Raw genomic sequence first — 20,555 nt, 5'->3', positions numbered from 1 at the left:
CCTGGAGGGCAGAGGGTCTGTCTTGGTGCTTTTGTAAAGTAAGCAGTAGAAAACAGCATGAAGGTATCAAGTGCTTAAAAGGTGGGGGATTAGGGGTACCAAGTTACTGATCACTCTGTACTTTGTTCTGTGATCCTGGGCAAGCTGTTTAATCTCTGTGATGCTTAGTTTTCCCATCTGAACATAATATAACCACTGATTTACATGCAAAATGGATTGGATATGGTCCTTTATTTTATTATTTATAAATATATTTATTTAAAAAATTAATCTGTTGTTTGATGCTAAAACACTTTATTACTGATTTTAGTCATAAATGTGCATTCCAGGGAGGTAAAAGTATGCAGCATAGGGACATAAATGGCCTTAAGAACCCTTATTATCAGCTTGAAAAGTGAAAAGTGTTAGTTGCTCAGTCATGTCCAACTCTTTGGGACCCCATGGACTGTAGCCCACCCAGCTCCTCTGTCCATGGAATTCTCCAGGCAAGAATACTGGAGTAGTTTTCCATTTCCTTCTCCAGGGGATTTTCCTGGTCCACGGATTGAACCCAGGTCTCCTGCATTGCAGGCAGATTCTTTACCATCTGAGCCATCTGGGAAGCCCCTTTCAGCAGCTTATCAGGCTGCAGAGTGACTCACAATGGGCTATTAAGGCCCTGAGTGATCCCATGAAATTCTGAGTTAACTATGCTTTTGTAAATATCCATGTATTCATTGGGAGCATAGTATCTGAAGTTAACAAGTAATTCTTTACATATTTTTACAGCATTCCCTCTTCAGTTCAGTCGCTGAGTGGTCGATCTTTGCGACCCCATGGACTGCAGCACGCCTAACTTCCCTGTCCATCACCAACTTAGTCTATGTTTGTTTATTCTGAGATGTGTAGATTATGCAACTTTGTATTTATTTTTGTCTTGCTATTAATTTTGCATCAGCAACTCTATGACTGTTGAAGCAAAGCATTGATGTAATTGCTTTGTTTGTCATTTCTTCTTGTTCTAGGCAACGGGCCTCACCACGACCGTTGCTGTACTTATAATGAAAACAACTTGGTGGATGGTGTTTATTGTCTCCCAATAGGACACTGGATCGAGGCCACTGGGCACACCAATGAGATGAAGCACACAACGGACTTCTATTTTAATATTGCAGGCCACCAAGCCATGCATTATTCAAGGTAAAAATAGTGCCATGTTTATAAGCATAGAAGTAGGACAAGGGTAGCATTAGGACAATGGAAGTGGTCACTGTGTTCAAAACTGCAGCCTTTAAATTACAGTGAATTACTGTAAGAGCTTTTCTGGTTCTAGACATGAAGGATCCTTTTTATAGAATTTTTTTTTATTAAATACATACTCTGGCATCAACATATTTTGACCAGACACTAGTTAATCAATTTTTGTACTTATATAGTGGGTTAAAAATAAAAACTAGACTAAAAATATCCTAAATCAGCTTTTGTATCTTTTATGCTATTGACCAGCAGTGAAACAGAAATTGATGTCTCTTTATAAAATATGATTCAAATAAATATGTGTGACGATCTAGACATAAGACTAGATTGGATGTGGTCATTTGCTTTGTTATTTATTAACAGATTTATTTTAATTGTTTGTCTATTTAATTATTATGCTAACAGTATGTGTCATAATACAAATTCAACACTGAAGGGGATACTAAATGGAAAGTAAGGTTCCAAACACTTTCCTTTCATTCCCACTCACCCGAGACAATTATTTTAAGCTATTTTATTGCTAGTTTTTCTGAAACTTAAATCTAAGTCTTAAATGATATGCATATATTTTATGTATTAATATGTCAATTTAAAAATAGCTTTTGAAAGAAATAATACTAATGAACTTACTTACAACACAGAAAAAGACTCACTGACTTAGAGAACAAACTTATGGTTGCCAGGGGGAAGGATATGGGGAAGTGATAGGGAATTTGAGATGGACACGTACACACTGCCATATTTAAAAATGGATAACCAGCAAGGACCTTTGTATAGCACACGGAGCTCTGCCTAATGTTATGTGGCAGGCTGGATGGGAGGGGAGTTTGGGGGAGGATAGAGACATGTATATGTATGCCTTAGTCCCTTTGCTGTTCACCTGAAACTATCACAACATTGTTTGTTAATAGACTATACTCCAATGCAAAATAAAAAGTTAAAAAAATTAAAATATTTCAGAAAAATAGGAAAAAAAATAGCTTTTGACTCCTCGCTATTACATGAGACAGATTTAACTCAGTTATTTTTTCTCCCCTCTTCCAACACCTACCAGGCTCATTAAAAAAATTCTTTTGTTATTTAACTTCATAAAAATTCTATTTCTTGACCCATACCTTTTTGACAGTGCCCCTTGATTTTCTAATGTGTGAGATCAGAGATTTATTGTCCCTATATTTTCCTCCACATTTACTTCCACCCATTAACTTCTGTTTTTCATTATTTTTACATTTTCAAGGGTTATTGAAGTTGGATTTAATTTAGCAAATATAAATGAATCTTTTGTAGTTTGATGATTTAAAATTTAAAACCAATATTCAACATTTAAAATTCTCTGTATATTTTATTTTCTGTAGGACGCACGATGTTTGTACCATAGACAAAGATGCATTCTCCTGTTTTTAAAAATTGTATTGCTTTGAGTGAGAGATATAACTAATATAAACAGGGCTGTAAGGGGTAGGAGAGAGGGAGAAAACAACTTCATCATAGTGTTAGGAAATGAATATTCTTCTTGGACACACTTTTCTTATAAATTCATGTTAGATATTGACTTTGCTAATGGATTGGATGCACAGCACGAGGAAAAGGGTTCTGTATGACTTGTGTTTTTATGGTCTGAGCAACTGGATAAATGAGGAAGATTTAGGAGAAGAACAATTTGGAGTAGGGACTGAGATGAAAATGTTATTTTATACATATTGCCTTTGAAATGTAGGCTAGATTGCAGAAAAGAAATCCATGTGTTGTGTGGCATTTGATCCTTCTCTCTTTCGTTGTTTGTTTAAAAAGTAACTGCTAACCCTTAATTTTTCATAGTTATTATTTGAAAGAGTAGGTTGTTTATTAGTTTTGGAGTTTCAGAGATAAGTTGGAAATGGAGATATAAACTTGGGGTTATCAATACACAGGTGACATTCAAAGTGATCAGTCTAGTTGAGACTATGCAGCAAATAAGTAAAATAAAGAGAAGAACTGGCAACCCACTCCAGTACTCTTGCCTGGAGAATCGCATGGACATAGGAGCCTGGGGGCCCATGGAGTCTCAAAGAGTCAGACACGGTTGAGCCAATAGATGATGTGATGAATATAAAGAAGTTACAAAGAAAAGAGTCCTCGGATTCACACAATTTAGGAATCAAGGAGAAAAAGAAGATCAAAAGAAAAGAATGAGAAGGAACATCCATTGAGATGTTCTGACACTTAATGAAGATATGTTAATGGATTATTTTTCATTTTTGCTGAGCCACATTTTCTGAACCCTTTCATGTGTTGTGTCATGTCTTGGGCTCTAGGGATTTTTTCTTCTGCTATTAGTTTATTTCTCCTCCTTCCTTATCTTTGTTCTGTCACTGAAGACACTCTTTAGAAGGATGTTAGACCTCTTGGATTTATACTGTATTTTAGTGAAGAGGAACTCAAAAGCCTCTTGATGAAAGTGAAAGAGGAGAGTGAAAAGGTTGGCTTGAAGCTCAACGTTCAGAAAACAAAGATCATGGCATCTGGTCCCATCACTTCATGGGGAATCAGTGGAAACAGTGTCAGACTTTATTTTTTTGGGCTCCAAAATCACTGCGGATGCTGATTGCACGTATGTTGTCATATGTGAAACGAATCACTAGTTCAGGGTCGATGCATGTTATAGGATGCTCAGGGCTGGCATGTGGGGATGACCCACAGGGAGGATAAAGGGAAGAGGGAGGTGGGAGGGGGGTTCAGGAGGGGGAACTTATATAAACCCGGGGCGAATTCATGTCAATATACGGCAAAACCAACCAATATAATAAATTATTATTATATTGTAATACTATTTACAATATAATATTGTAAAATAATTTGCCTCCAATAAAAAATAAATTACTTAAAATAAAAAAAAAAGACGCTTACTCCTTGGAAGGAAAGTTATGACCAACCTAGATAGTATATTAAAAAGCAGAGACATTACTTTGCCGACAAAGGTCCGTCTAGTCAAGGGTATGGTTTTTCCAGTGGTCATGTATGGATGTGAGAGTTGGACTGTGAAGAAAGCTGATCGCCAAAGAATTGATGCTTTTGTACTGTGGTGCTGGAGAAGACTCTTGAGAGTCCTTTGTACTGCAAGGAGATCGAACCAGTCTATTCTAAAGGAGATCGATACTGGGTGTTCATCAGAAGGACTGATGCTAAAGCTGAAACTGCAATACTTTGGCCACCTCTTGCGACGAGTTGACTCACTGGGAAAGACTCTGATGCTGGGAAGGATTGGGGGCGGGAGGAGAAGGGGACGACAGAGAATGAGATGGCTGGATGGCATCACCGACTCGATGGACATGAGTTTGAGTGAACTCCGGGAGTTGGTGATGGACAGGGAGGCCTGGTGTACTGTGATTCATGGGGTCGCAAAGAGTTGGTCACAACTGAGCGACTGAACTGAACTGAACTGAACTGAAAAATATTTTTCAGCTTCTGGTTTTATTGCTTTACATTTTGGGAGACTTCATTGTTTATCCAGCTTGCCTCATTTTTTTTTTTTCTCTCCTAATTTTGGTTCTTAATTTTCATGGGCTCTTCCTTATTCTTTTATTCTCTTTTTGCATATTTGTTTGTTCTAGTTTATGAATGAGTGCTTGCTTAAAGTACTATGGGGAATTATTTTAAAGTTATCGTCCATTCCTGAAGTGATCTTGTTTCCTCCTAAATCAGTTGTTCTCTGTTCATTTTTGATTCTTCTCTCTTTCGTTGTTTGTTTAAAAAGTAACTGCTAACCCTTAATTTTTCATAGTCATTATTTGAAAGAGTAGGTGGTCATGAATTTCATCTGCCATTCAGTTCAGTTCAGTCGCTCAGTCGTGTCCGACTCTCCGCGACCCCATGAAACACAGCACGCCAGGCCTCCCTGTCCATCACCAGCTCCCGGAGTTCACTCAAACTCATGTCCACAGAGTCGGTGATGCCATCCAGCCATCTCATTCTCCGTCGTCCCCTTCTCCTCCCGCCTCCAACCTTTCCCAGCATCAGAGTCTTTTCCAGTGAGTCAACTCGTCGCATGAGGTGGCCAAAGTATTGCAGTTTCAGCTTTAGCATCAGTCCCTCCAATGAACATCCAGGATTGATCTCCTTTAGAATGGACTGGTTGGATCTCCTTGCAGTATAAGGGACTCTCAAGAGTCTTCTCCAACACCACAGTTCAAAAGCATCGATTCTTCAGCGATCAGCTTACTAGCTTCTATACCTATGAGCGTGTTCACCCAGGCTGTGTGCATTTGGGCAGATCACATCTCAGTGAGTGGAAGAGAAGCAGACAATCAGCCTGGGTCCTCCTACCACCCCTCCCAGATTGAAGAGATGGGAGGATCTGTGTGGGGCACACGTCTCACTCTGAGAACTTTCCCTCCCCAAGTAAACGTTTCAATTTTTTAAAGAATGTTTCAATTTTTAAAGAAGGTATTTCTTCAGGTTCACCTATGGTATCATGGCTGTATATGGACTGAATATGAAACATAGTTCGTGTATCATTGTTTATGAAAGCAGGGTTACGTTAAAAATTTTCTTCAAAGCAGTTTAGTTTCACTGAGTTTCTGTCCTACTGAATTTTCAGGTAATTCAGTCTGTTATCTTCTTTGGGTATAAAAAGAAAAAATATATGATATGTAAAATTATATAATAATATATGCACATAAGATAAGTGATAGACACATAATATGTACAGTATATAAAATATATATATATTTATACATGGGATATTATTATATATATGTAGTATGTAATACACAGATACAATACCTATATACATATATAAATGAGAAAAAAATCTCATGCTCAGAATTTTGGGCCTAACAGTATTTCTTCTATTTATTTCTTTCTATAATAGAGATAGGGCTTCCCTGGTGGCTCAGAGGTTAAAGCGTCTGCCTCCAATGCGGGAGCCCTGGGTTAGATCCCTGGGTCGGGAAGATCCCCTGGAGAAGGAAACTGTAACCCACTCCAGTATTCTTGCCTGGAGAATCCCATGGACGGAGAAGCCTGGTAGGCTACAGTCCACGGGGTTGCAAAGAGTCGGACACGACTGAGCGACAGAACGGAAAAGGAACGGAAACGGAACGGATAATAGAGATAACTGGGAACTTGTAAATAAATAGCAATTGTTCCTAGTGGATCTGTTGGCATCTCTCTGATTTTAAGAAGTTCCATTAACCTCCAGTGTTTGTCACAGTTCAGTCTCAAAATTACCTACTTGAAAATCAATTGGGTGGTATGATTTTTAAAAATAAAAATCAATTGGGCGTTTTGTTTTTTAAAAAATATAGATTGATGAGCCCCATCAATTCCTGGAATTTCTTTTCCAACCTCTTCATATGATTCTTTGAGACATAAAAATTTGAGAACTTCTGATTAGTTGAATAAAGACTAATTTAGAATTTAAAAAGGGAAGACTTTTATGTGCTATCCATTATTTCAGTCTAACTCCCCTTAGAAATTTTAGCTGCAATTCATCCTCACTTGAAACTGGACAAGATGAAAATGTGAATTCAGTTTATGAGTTGAAAAGACAATAATATATTTCATTGTTAAACTGAAAACATCTAATAGCTATCTACTTACTGTGCTCATTTGACATACAGTGCTAAAGTAATTTGTGGATTTGTTTTTGTTGCTGAAAGAGATGCATCCGTGATAGGTTATATGTTTGAGCATATGTAATAATAGAGATAGTCAAACTCACCTATTAATTTATAATCACAAATTATCAGCCTTTAGTTTGGATATGGGAATGGAATTTTGCCTAGTTTTATTTTTATGGTTGGGGTAAAAAAATTGTGAGGTCAGTACCCTTCATAATGATAAGACTGTCAAGATCTGAAGATTTTAAAAATATCTAATAATTAAATGTTACATTCAGTTCAGTTCAGTTGCTCAGTAACTTATGACTCTTTGAGACCCCATGAACTGCAGCACGCCAGGCATCCCTGTCCATCACCAACTCCCGGAGTTTATTCAAACGCATGTCCATCAAATCAGTGATGCCATCCAGCCATCTCATGCTCTGCCATCCCCTCTCCTCCTGCCTTCAATCTTTCCCAGCATCAGGGTCTTTTCCAATAAGTCAGTTCTTCGCATCAGGTGGTCAAAGTATTGGAGCTTCAGCTTCAGCATCAGTCCTTCCAATGAATATTCAGGACTGATTTCCTTTAGGATTGACTGGTTGGATCTCCTTGCAGCCCAAGGGACTCTCAAGAGTCTTTTCCAACATCACAGTTCAAAAGCATCAATTCTTTGGTCCTCAGCTTTCTTCACAGTCCAAATCTCACATTCACACATGACCACTGGAAAAACCATAGCTTTGACTAGATGGATCTTTGCTGGCATGGTAATGTCTCTGCTTTTTAATATGCTGTCTAGATTTGTCATAGCTTTTTTTCCAAGGAGCAAGCGTCTTTTAATTTCATGGCTGCAGTCACCATGTGTAGTGATTTTGGAGCCCAAGAAAATAAAGTGTGTCACTGTTGCCACTGTTTCCCCATCTATTTGCCATGAAGTGATGGGACCAGATGCCATGATCTTAGTTTTCTGAATGTTGAGTTTTAAGCCAGCTTTTTCATTCTCCTCTTTCACTTTCATCAAGAGGAATGTTGTATAGTGTGACAGTTGCATTCACTGAGTAAGAATTGTATGGATTACTCTGCGGAGCCCCTGGGCTCAGTGCTGGACCATCAAAGATGTAGCAACAGTGATCCCTGCTCTCAGGAACTCATCTTCATGTGGATGACAAACACATAAACAGCTCTAATATTGTAAGATAATTGCTGAAGTGAAGTTGTATTGGCAGTGGAATGAGGGACTGGAATAGAAATCTTTAGTGCAAGGAAATCTTTATGAGTAGAACTTGAACAGAAATGGGGAGGATTTTTCTTTCCCAGGAGGACATTTGGGGGAGGAAAGTCAAGGTAAAGACAATAGCAAGTGCAAAGGTATGGAACTGTGAGAGTAATATTAAGTTGACCCAATCAGGATAATTTTGAGAATAAAAATAGGTAATTTTGATAATTAGCCTGCATACAGGTATAAACTAGGACTGTTTTGAGAACACCAGAACATAGGTCAACCTAGAAAGCAGATCATATAGAAGAGAACATTCTGTACGTCCCCATAATCAGAGCCAGAGAAATAACCTCCAATAGAGGGACTGTGGATGTCCTTTACAGGAATTCACACTCTATGGTGTGACAGTGGTTAGGAGGTTTGTATATACTGTGTGGTTTTAAATGTAAACCCAGGTGTACATGCACATGTTTCACGAATCTAGTAGATCAATAGGCTTTATTATGAAGAGAAGTCTGCCACTCCCCAAACTCCATATTACCACTCATTTGGTGTGTCTGTAGGCAACTGCCTTCACATCTTTAAGCTGATTATTTGCTAATTTCAGTTCAGTTCAGTCGCTCAGCCGTGTCCAACTCTTTGTGACCCCTTGAACTGCAGTATGCCAGGCCTGATGATGCCATCCAACCATCTCATCCTCTGTCGTCCCCTTCTTCTTCTGCTCTCAATCTTTCCCAGCATCAGGGTCTTTTACAATGAGTCAGCTCTTCACATCAGGTGGCCAAAGTATTGGAGTTTTAGCTTCAACATCAGTCCTTCCAATGAACACCCAGGATGGATCTCCATTAGGATGGACTGGCTGGATCTCCTTGTGGTCCACGGGACTCTCAAGAGTCTTCTCCAACATCATAGTTCAAAAGCATCAGTTCTTCGGCATTCAGCTTTCTTTATAGTCCAACTCTCACATCCATACCTGACCACTGGAAAAACCGTAGCCTTGACTAGATGGACCTTTGCTGGCAAAGTAATGTCTCTGCTTTTTAATATGCTGTCTAAGTTGGTCATAACTCTCCTTCCAAGGAGTAAGCGTCTTTTAATTTCATGGCTGCAGTCACCATCTGCAGTGATTTTGGAGCCCAGAAAAATAAAGTCAGCCACTGTTTCCACTGTTTCTCATCTATCTCCTGTGAAGTGATAGGACTGGATGCCGTGATCTTAGTTTTCTGACTGTTGAGCTTCAAGCCAAATTTTTCACTTTCTTCAAGAGGCTCTTTAGGTCTTCTTCACTTTCTGCCATAAGAGTGGTGTCATCTGCATATATGAGGTTATTGATATTTCTTCCGGCAATCTTGATTTCAGCTTGTGCTTCCTCCAGCCCAGCGTTCCTCATGATGTACTCTGCATATAAGTTAAATAAGCAGGGTGACAATATACAGCCTTGACGTACTCCTTTTCCTATTTGGAACCAGTCTGTTGTTCCATGTCCAGTTCTAACTGTTGCTTCCTGACCTGCATACAGGTTTCTCAAGAGGCATGTCAGGTGGTCTGGTACGCCCATCTCTTTCAGAATTTTCCACAGTTTATTGTGATCCACACAGTCAAAGGTACCTTCAGATAAATGCTAAATAGTGTTTCCCAGGTGGTGCAGTGCTAAAAAATCTCTCTGCCAATGCAGGAGACACAAGAAATGTGGATTCAGACCCTGGGTTGGGAAGATCTCCTGCAGGAGGACATGGCATCCCAATACAGTATTCTTGCCTGGAAAATTCCATGGACAGAGGAGCCTGGTAGGCTATAGTCCATGGGATCGCAAAGAATCGGACATGACTGAGTGAGCACACACACAAATGATAAAAAATATGACTATATCACTGCTGCTGCTGCTGCTAAGTCTCTTCAGTTGTGTCCAACTCTGTGCAACCCCATAGATGGCAGCCCACCAGGCTCCCCCATCCCTGTGATTCTCCAGGCAAGAACACTGGAGTGGGTTGCCATCTCCTTACTACTTCTTGATTTTAGTTTTTGGTATTATCTATTGCTTTCACATCATGAGGAATGCTGGGCTGGAAGAAGCACAAGCTGGAATCAAGATTGCTGGGAGAAATATCAATAACCTCAGATATGCAGATGACACCACCCTTATGGCAGAAAGTGAAGAGGAACTCAAAAGCCTCTTGATGAAAGTGAAAGAGGAGAGTGAAAAGGATGACTTGAAGCTCAGCATTCAGAAAACCAAGATCATGGCATCTGGTCCCATCACTTCATGGGAAATAGATGGGGTAACAGTGAAAACAGTGTCAGACTTTATTTTTTTGGGCTCCAAAATCACTGTGGATGCTGATTGCAGCCATGAAATTAAAAGACGCTTACTCCTTGGAAGGAAAGTTATGACCAACCTAGATAGCATATTAAAAAGCAGAGACATTACTTTGCCAACAAAGGTCCGTCTAGTCAAGGTTATGGTTTTTCCAGTCGTCATGTATGGATGTGAGAGTTGGACTATGAGGAAGGCTGATCGCCGAAGAACTGATGCTTTTGAACTGTGGTTCTGGAGAAGACTCTGGAGAGTCCCTTGGACTGCAAGGAGATCCAATGGACATTCTGGGGGAAATCAATCCTGGGTGTTCATTGGAAGGACTGATGCTAAAGCTGAAACTGCAGTAGTTTGGCCACCTCATGCAACGAGTTGACTCGCTGGAAAAGACTCTGATGCTGGGAAGGATTGGGGGTGGGAGGAGAAGGGGACGACCAAGAATGAGATGGCTGGATGGCATCACCGACTCGATGGACATGAGTTTGAGTGAACTCTGGGAGTTGGTGATGGACAGGGAGGCCTGGCGTGCTGTGATTCATGGGGTCGCAAAGAGTCGGACACGACTGAGTGACTGAACTGAACTGATTGCTTTCACGCCACGAAAAATGAAACTGTTGCTCTTTTTTCTTCCTGTTCCCCCACAAACCTCAGTGACATCCTTCTCTTGTTCAGTTCTCCCAATATAGTTATACCATCATCCTAATGAGATCAGTATCCACGTTTATTCATATGCCTGTGTAAATGCTATTTAACACCCCTAACTGTTCACACATATCTAAGTCTTCTGTAAAGAATGTATTCCTTCTAGGTTTGGTATTGAGTATTGAAGCTATTATGGTTCCTGATCCTTTAGGTTTGAACTGTGTTTTTCCCCCTCTGGAGAAGCTGTCGGAATCTTCATTTTCAGTATTGTGAAATTTAATGATGGAATGTCTTGATGTGGCCATTGTTTTATGCATTTTGCTAAGCTCTCAGTGAGTAGATTTCTTAATTCTGTAAATTCTGAAATTCCAAATTCTTTTTAGGTAAACTACTTGAATTATTTCTTTGATGATTTATTTCCCTTTCTGAACCTTCTATTATTCAAATACTGGAATCCTAGTCTGAGTCTTATATTTTGCTTATAATTGGGTATTTTTTTTTTTCTGTTCTAACAGATTTTCTTAACTTACTTAATCATCCATCACTACTATTTAGTTTTTTATTTCTGCCATCATCTTTTTGTTTTCCAGAAACTCTTCATTTAATATTCTGTGTTGCCCAGTTCAGAGACTTGTTTAACCTTCCACAGAGAACACATTTCCACTCTTTATCAGGAGCATGGAAGCAAAGTGTCCCAGCTGAAGAGAGTGGGAAAATGAATCTGAGGGTCTGGCTGTGTCCTAAACAGACTTGCCAGGTCTGTGCTTTTCACTTACATCTGGAAGTATCTGGAAATCCAGTTTCTGAGCGTGTTGGGGATTCTGTAGTTCAATTCCATTCGGTTCTCAGCTTTCTTCACTGTTGGCCTTAGAATTTATTTTTCCTCAGTCTGTTAAATTATTCAGTCATCAATCAATTGCTTTCCAGTTTCCACAGTTCTGTTGGTGTCTTTCCTCATGTTATCTCTTGGGGTTTTATGTGTTAAATTTCCCACAGACTCTCTCTTTATTCTTGTTATAAAGTGATTTGGTGAAAGTCAAGTTAGATGTGTGAAATCAATTTGTCTGCAATAAGATTAAAGTTAAATAAAGTCATTCAAAATGTCTGACATAAACTTGGTAAAGAGTAGCTCAATAAATATTAAGTACATTCTTCATTTCTAACATTTAGTTTGTATTATTTTGTCGTCCAACCTAAGTAAGATTCTACCATGCCAGAATGAGATTTTAGAAATCGGTATGCACTTCCATATTCATATATTTGGTACCAAACTACATCTCTCTCATCAACAGATTTTTTTTTTATGCAGAAGAATGAATGTTTGCATTAAAGACACAGATAACTAACCTAATGAGACTTTAGTGGGAAGGGACTGTGCTGTCTGTATCTTGAAAAGGCTTATTGCCAATTAAACACATTTCAAGAGCCATAAATTAGACTTTATGAGTCGCACTTTAAACTCTTATAAAAATGTTATAGTTTAGAAAATGTGTTATAAAATCACACTTATATTTTGTCGCCTCTTTGGTTTATAAAGAAAAGATATTGGGTAATTTTCAAAACTCAAAATTATTTTATACACTGTAGAATAATAATTTCACACATTTTAGATACTGTTTTATCTAGTACATTTTCCAAATGAATGGCATTAATTACTTTGGAGAAAGAGTGAGGAATTTGGTGCCAGCCTAGCTCTCTCATTTACGGCAGGGCAACCTTGGGAAAATCCTCTAACAGTTCTGAATTTCAGTCTCCTGATTTGCAAAGTGAGCTAGTTGAACTTGATGAATGCCAAAGGCAGTTCTAGAAATAATCAAGGATTACAGTTAAAGACAAGACCATTATGCAACATTTTGCTGATGTATTTTATTGACCTAACAGTGACTGTACTCCTTATCAGCTTCTTTGGTTTCAGATGGAGCCACCAAATGCCTGTAATCTTGTGCTGCTTCTAGGTGACACTTTACTTCATTTTTATAAGCCCAGCACCTACATTCATTCCAACTCTACAGAAATATTTGGAAATATGCAACTTTATAGTCAGTGTACACTTAATCCTTAATAAGTATGTAAGTACTTATTCAGTTCAGTCACTCAGTTGTGTATGACTCTTTGCAAACTCATGGACTGCAGCACACCAGGCTTCACTGTCCATCACCAACTCCCGGAGCTTGCTCAAACTCATGTCCATTGAGTCGGTGATGCCATCCAACCATCTCATCCTCTGTCCTTCATCCCCTTCTCCTCTGGCCTTCAGTCTTTCCCAGCATCAGGGTCTTTTCTATTGTCAGTTCTTCACATCAGGTGGCCAAAGTATTGGAGTTTCAGCTTCAGCATCAGTCCTTCTAATGAATATTCAGGACTGATTTCCTTTAGTCGCTCAGTGGTGTCCAACTCCTTGATTTCCTTTAGGATTGACTAGTTGGATCTCCTTGCAGTCCAAGGGACTCTCAAAAGTCTTCTCCAACACCACAGTTCTAAAGCATCAGTTCCTCGGCACTCAGTTTATTTATGGTCCAACTCTCACATCCATACATGACTACTAGAAAAACCATAGCTTTGACTAGATGGACCTTTGTTGGCAAAGTAATGTCTCTGCTTTTTAATATGCTGTCTAGGTTGGTCATAGCTTTTCTTCCAAGGAGCAAATGTCTTTTAATTTCATGGCTTCAGTCACCATCTGTAGTGATTTTGGAGCCCAAGAAAATAAAGTGTGTCACTGTTTCCATTGTTTCCCCATCTATTTGCCATGAAGTGATGGGACCATATACCATAATCTTTGTTTTATGAATGTTGAGTTTTAAGTCAACTTTTTCACTCTCCTCTTTCACTTTCATCGAGAGGCTCTTTAGTTCTTCTTCACTTTCTGCCATAAGGGTGGTGTCATCTGCATATCTGAGGTTGTTGATATTTTTCCTGGCAATCTTGATTCCAGCTTGTGCTTCATCCAGTCATAATGATATTTTTACATTGCTCATATTTATAATCAAATTTTGACAAGGAATTTTTCTTGCAGTAAATGGAGAGTAGTCACTAAATTCTATGTGCTACAGAATTTAATTACAATGTGCTGCTTCTGTAGTTCACAATCAACACATTTCTGGCCAAAGGAAGAATGTAATTTCAGTTGATATTTGCATCTGATTGAATGATTTGAAATTTTTCTAAACATAAAAGCCAGGATTATAATTGATCATCATACTAGGGATAGAAAAGCCACATAATCTTCCTTCTTATTGAGTTCTTCTGATTGGGCAATGAATCCATTAATTTGCCCACAAAGGTCTGTATAGTCAAAGCTATGGTTTTTCCAGTTGTCATATACAGATGTGAGGGTTGGATCATAAAGAAGGCTGAGCGTCAAAGAATTGGTGCCTTCTAACTGTGGTGCTAGAGAAGATTCTTGAGAGTCCCTTGTACCGCAAGGAGATCAAACCAGTCAATCCTAAAAGGAAATCAACCCAGAACATTCATTGGAAGAACTGATGCTGAAGGTCCAATTCTTTGTCCACCTGAAGCAAACTTCCAACTCACTGGAAAAGACTCTGAAGCTGGGAAAGATTGAAGGCAAAAGGAAAAGAGGGCAGCAGAGGATGAGCATCACTGGCTCAATAGACCTGAATTTGAGCAAACTCAGGGAGGTAGTGAAGGACAGGGAAGCCTAGCACACTACAGTCCATGGGGTTGCAAAGAGTTGGACACAACTTAGTGACTGAACAACAATAACAGCAGCAATTTAATTGAGTGTGTGAGGTTTCTTTAAAGAGTTCCTTTTCCCTATATAAATAATGCTGTTTATATTTTATAAGGTCACATTGATGGATGTCCTGTTTTTCTAATGATTAAAATACATATTTTTATTTATAAAAAATTTTAAATATATTAAAATAGATTATATATCTCATGTTATATAGATTATTATATTGGGATGATTTATTTTCAGTATCATATAAAAAATAAGTGATAAATATTAGCACCCTAATGGTAATATAAACTAATTGTAAACCTTCCCCTTAATTCTTTTTTCTTAGGAGTCGTTTAAAATGTGTCTGCTAAAGTTTATGGAGAAGTCAGTTTCTGCTGATAGTGCTGTTGTGGCTTAAGTACAAGTATAAAAGGAAGCAGCTGGATTCTGTGCTGCCTTTTTTTATTGTCAGCAACATTGTTATTTAAATTATGATTGAAATGTCTTGTTCAGGAGACTGAGAAAGAAACTTGATTAAAAAAGAGAACTTGATTTTCAGATCTCAGGGTGTGTCTATAGGAATGGTAGTAGGGACTATTCTATCATATAAGTTAAGCAATTTGGATTCCTAAGTCATTATGTGGGGAAAATATGACAATTTTGCTATAAAAGACAGCAGGGAATCAAGGAAATATAGGGTAGGAGAGGGTAATTTGTAACATGGGTGCTATTACAGAATGCTTGGGTGTTAAAGACAATGATTCCATAAAGTGGAAAAAATTAATGATTTAGAGAAGAAAGGGAAGAATCATGGGGCAAACTATTTTTTGCAAACAAGAGTGATCTGAATACTAGAGCAAAGAGTTCATCTGCGGTCTCGGAGGAAGCAGATAATGGGTATGTGTGTAGGTTGGTCAGTGAAGTAGTGAGGGCATGTGGATTGTTTCCCTTTTCTCCATGAGATAGGAACCAAGGTCATCAGATGAGAGTGAGAAGAGACAGGACTTTTAGGTCTGAGTGAGCAGTATAAGGGCTTCCCAGGTGGTGCAGTGGAAAAGAATCCCCCTGCCAATGCAGGAGATGCAGAAGTTGCGAGTTGGACCCCTGGGTTGGGAAGATCCCCTCAAGGAGGAAATGGCAACCCACTCCAGTATTCTTGCCTGAAAAATTCCATGGACAGAGAAGCCTGGCTGGCTACAGGCTACAGTCCATGGGGTTGCAAAAAGTTGGACACGACTGAGCAGGCATACACTCATGAGCTGGGTAACTAATGGAATATAAATGTACTGACTCATGAATTTTAATTTCGCAAGACTCACCCAATTCCAATATTACAGTGGCTATGACAATCAAAGAAGTTATTCCCTCATTTTAAATGAGTACAGAGACAGAATATTTTTGACAGTTTTCTGTGTGACTCTACCCAGATCAGAAAGTGGTCTAAGTAATTATGCTGACCATTATGGAAGGTCCACTTCCAAAAGAATAGTGGTCTTACTTATATTGGAGTCAGTGAACACACTGGGGAATGCTCTTTCCTGTTTTCAGAGGGTTGGTATATTACTTTGCTGGTCATTGATTGTGATCATTTAAATAGATTGAATATGACTAGTTTCTTAGATCATAGTCTCATCTTTGGCCGAACAGAATGCAAAATTATGAAACCCATGGAGAAGGGCTCAATGAAGAAAGAATAGTGAAAATGCATATGTTACATACTAAATAAGATAATCAGCTTTGCTGTTGAATATTTATATATCATAAAAGCCCTAATATGACTTGTACATTCAAAGATTATTTTTGAAAAGCAAGATCTTTATTTTCATGCTTTGATAAGTTGTGAATTGACTTTCTTGTCCTTCTTTCTCAAAGTTCTTTAATTTTTTTGCTTTGAAGGTCCTGTAGACTTATTGTTCCTGATAAATAAATCAACAGTGATTAAATATTAATTTTGTTGATTAGCATATGTAAATGCTAAGTGTTTCACCAAGTGGTTGATAAATATTCTGAAAAAAACACTGGATGTAGCAACACACACACACACACAGACCCTAATAACACCTACTTGTGCAGGCTTCTGTTTTATAATGAAAGTATTATTTTCTGCCCACAGGCTACAGGAAGTGCTTAACAGGACTGCTGGGGCCTTACACTCAGATTTAGGCTAATGAAAGCAGGGAGTAGACTTTAGAGGATGTACAGGGGACTCTACTGGGCAAGTAAACCCGTAATAATGCCCGACTTTCTGCAGACCCATGGACTGTCGCCTGCTAAGCTCCTCTACCCATGGAATTTTCCAGACAAGAATGATGAAGTGGGGTGCCATTTCCTCCTCCAGGGTATCTTTCCAACCCAGAGATCGAACACACATCTTTTTTGTCTCCGGCATTGGCAGGCGGGTTCTTTACCACTGCACCCCCTGGGAAGCCCATAGAATGACAGTAGGAAAGAAATTTATTCCTCTTCTACAAGAGCCTGAAAAATCTTCCTGGAATTTGCATAGGGAAAAGTATCTAAACCTAGAAACAAATATTTCTAAACACTATAGGGAAATGGAGATTCAAAAATTGTATGAAAGCCCCTAATACACTGGCAAGATTAATACTTGACATTAATTTAATTAAAAATCAAAACCACTTTTGGATTTTGAATTTAGATGGCTTTCTTTACTTTAACTTAGAAAAAGCAAAGTAGATTTTCCTAGTATTTAGCTTTTTGAAATAGAAATAGCCTTATAAGGCATGTCATCCCATAGTTGATCTTTTATTGCTTAATTATGAAATGAATTTTAATGAAAACAACATTGCTTCCATCTGGAATTCAGTGAACTATGCCATTACAGAATAAGTTGAGTTTTAAATGAAAAGAATAGGAAAGGCATCTTCTAGGATTAGACATAAAGTGAAAATGAAAGTGAAAGTTGCTCAGTCATGTCCAACTCTTTGTGACCCCGTGGACTATACACAGTCCATGGAATTCTCCAGGCCAGAATACTGGAGTGTGTAGCCTTTCCCTTCTCCAGGGGATCTTCCCAACCCAGGGGTCAAACCTAGGTCTCCTGCATTGCAGGTGGATTCTTTACCAGCTGAGCCACAAGGGAAGCCCAAGAATACTGGAGTGGGTAGCTATCCCTTCCCCAGCAGATCTTCCCGACCCAGGAATTGCACCTGGATCTCCTGCATTGCAGGCAGATTCTTTACCAACTGAGCTATCAGGGAAGCCTTTAGGAATAAAAGTAAGGAACAACTAACCCTGACCGAAGCTGTCTCAGAGGTCTAGTAATTGCAAGAAGAAGAAGAAACCATCTTTTGTGTTGTAAATGGTGAATCCAAACTACAGATCTTCATTGAAAATAAGAAGTTCATACATTAAAAAAAAAGCTATAGAGTAGTTCAGCACAGGTTATTTAATGGAGCACATCTATAAATAAAACACAAAATAAAGAGAAGGTGAAGCATGACTGCATGCTTGGACAGATGCAGACAGTATTTACTATCTAATTTTGGCTTAACATATTTTTTTCTTGTTGACTTGACCAATTTCTTTAGCTTATTTGAAGATGTTTGTCTCAGGCTGTCCTCTTGCTAATGCAAATAGATTTTCTGGGACAACTGAAATATTAATAGCAAATGTAGCGTGCACATAAAGATAGCTAGCGTGCTAAGACAAATTAAGGAAACAAAGTTTAACCCAGAAGTTAAAGACCAAACATAGACTCATGATATACTAAACTGATGGAAATTTGATAGTAACAGTTTAGGACATGGTTAAAGAGCAGTCCTCAGAGATGCATCACCTGAGTGATCTTATGTCTGAGTTCAGCAGACTCTGGGACCAGAGATTGTAAATCTTCTGCTGTTTTAAGAGCGAAATGTCTGTCATTGGATGATAGCATGAAATTGGTCCTTAAAATGAACTTGAAAATCTTCACAAAAGGCTGCTTCGTGTTTCTAAAATTCTAATTAAAACCTGCCCTGTAGCAGCTTCAGATCCCAACTGACCATACAGATTGTTACAAAAAATGCTGCATAAATTGCAAGTTAGGTCTCAGACTACGGATCAGGTGGTTAAGAGAAACTAGCACAGAAGGAGAAGGAGCTAATGGAAGAAAAGAAATAAAGAATGTAAACGAAAAAAAGCATAGAGTGCTGAAAAATAAATTTCTAGCATTTCCTAAAAAAATTAACTAATAAATGTAAGATTCAGATTATTTTACCTGTAGAAGTACAACCAATTGTTCCCACTTTTATCTATAAGGCTGTGCAAATTTCATGTTGCCACCGTATCAAAGGAGTGTTATAGAGCCTTGGAGAACAAGGATATTTTGAGACTTTAAATACTGTGAATGGCATCCTGCAGATAGAACATGCAGGAAATTATACCATCCAGCTTCATATGGCTCCTTTGGCAGCAGGACTGTACCTGTGCCAGCTGTTTTCCATGATGATGACGCTGTGTCATCATGTTGACATATCTGGATATAGATCAGGCCCCTTCTCTGATGCCACCTACCCCTTTTCTGGTAATGAGAGTAAAGACTCTGCCTATTGCATTCACTGTTGTATTCCCAGTTGTGGTGCCTCCATGTGTAACCCTTGTAAAAGTTAATCAACGATGAATCCCTTAAGAAGACTATATACTCCTTCAGTGAAGGATATATGCCTGAATTCAGTGTCACATCTGTTCACTGCTTTTAAAACAATGACTTGCACATAACTGATGGTTATAGGTGTAGAGGATCAATGCATATATTAGAGGGTCAATTGATCACAAAGCATAGAGGGGAATTTTTAGATCAAGGTAGTTGAATGCTTCATGTTCACTGTGCAGAAAAAGAACAGAGCAGGTCTAAAATAGCTTATTCTTTGAAAAACCTGCTTGCAACGTTGGCTGTCTTGCTGGTCTCTGGGAATCTAACTAATAAATAACCACCACCACCACCCCCTCCATACTGATTAAAAAAAAAAACAACTTTCCCTAAAAAATAATGGTGGCTCACTGTGCCCAAACTGCAAGAAGATGTGTTTATACTTAACACCTGCCTTCCTTTTGGGAATCTAGAATTTTGGTACGTGTTAGGCAGGACTTCCCAGGTGGCACTAGTGGTAAAGAACCTGCCTGCCAACGCAGGAAACATAAGAGATGTGGGTTTGATCCCTGGCTGGGGAAGATCCCCTGGAGAAGGACATGGCAAGCCACTCCAGTATTCTTGGTTGGAAAATTCCATGGACAGAAGAGCCTGGCAGGCTACAGTTCATAGGGTCGCCAAGAGTTGGACACAACTGAAGTGATTTAGAATGCACATAGGCAGAGGATACCTATATAAGCCTCCAGTAAAAACCACTGATGGTGTCTCTAATGATCTTCCCTGGTAGAAAATTCTTCCTATTTATTTTAACAACTTGTCGCTGAAGTAATTGAGCATGCTTATGCAATTTTGCTGTGTGTTTTGGGGGACTCTTGGAAGCTTGCATCTGGTTTCATCTAGACTTCTCCTGTGTTCCTTTTGCTGATTTTGCTTTGTATCTTTTTACTGTAATAAAATCTCAGCACAAGTGCAACTATATGCTGAGTCCTGTGAGATCATCTAGTAAATCACCAATCCTGGAGTGATCTTGAGGAGCTCTGACATACTCACTTTATGGTATTCAGCCTAGGTAATGTGTTTAGCCAGTCCTGGCCAGGGTTTCAGAAGGCCCATCACCACCAATCAGCAGAGGTGTAGGTAGCCTTTTAGTCTTAGACTGGTATCTGGTCATCCTCATGTGAGTTCAGGGTGCACGCATGCTTAATCTGTGTGAGTGGCCTTTTTTTCCCATTATAGTTTAATGTATTCATGAAAAGCATGTGCTCTGAGTTGAACTGCCAGGTATTGAATTC

General features: G+C 38.8%; 1 protein-coding gene across 2 annotated transcripts in view; it reads left to right on the top strand.

Annotated features, from left to right (window-relative positions):
- The window catches only part of EPM2A (EPM2A glucan phosphatase, laforin), a 110,666-nt gene that overhangs the window by 52,221 nt on the left and 37,890 nt on the right, over nucleotides 1–20,555 (top strand). For both annotated transcript variants that reach the window (XM_088840811.1, XM_055433346.2), the window contains exon 2: nucleotides 1,005–1,179. In XM_088840811.1, the coding sequence (XP_088696937.1) occupies nucleotides 1,005–1,179 (175 nt within the window). The remainder of the gene's footprint in view (nucleotides 1–1,004; nucleotides 1,180–20,555) is intronic.

This window comes from Moschus berezovskii, chromosome 10 (genome assembly GCF_049115385.1).
Source record: "Moschus berezovskii isolate FMDL1 chromosome 10, NW_MosBer_1.0, whole genome shotgun sequence".
NCBI lineage: Eukaryota > Metazoa > Chordata > Mammalia > Artiodactyla > Moschidae > Moschus > Moschus berezovskii.
The sequence above is the reverse complement of the archived record's forward strand: the minus strand, read 5'-3'. Positions and strand labels throughout refer to the sequence as shown.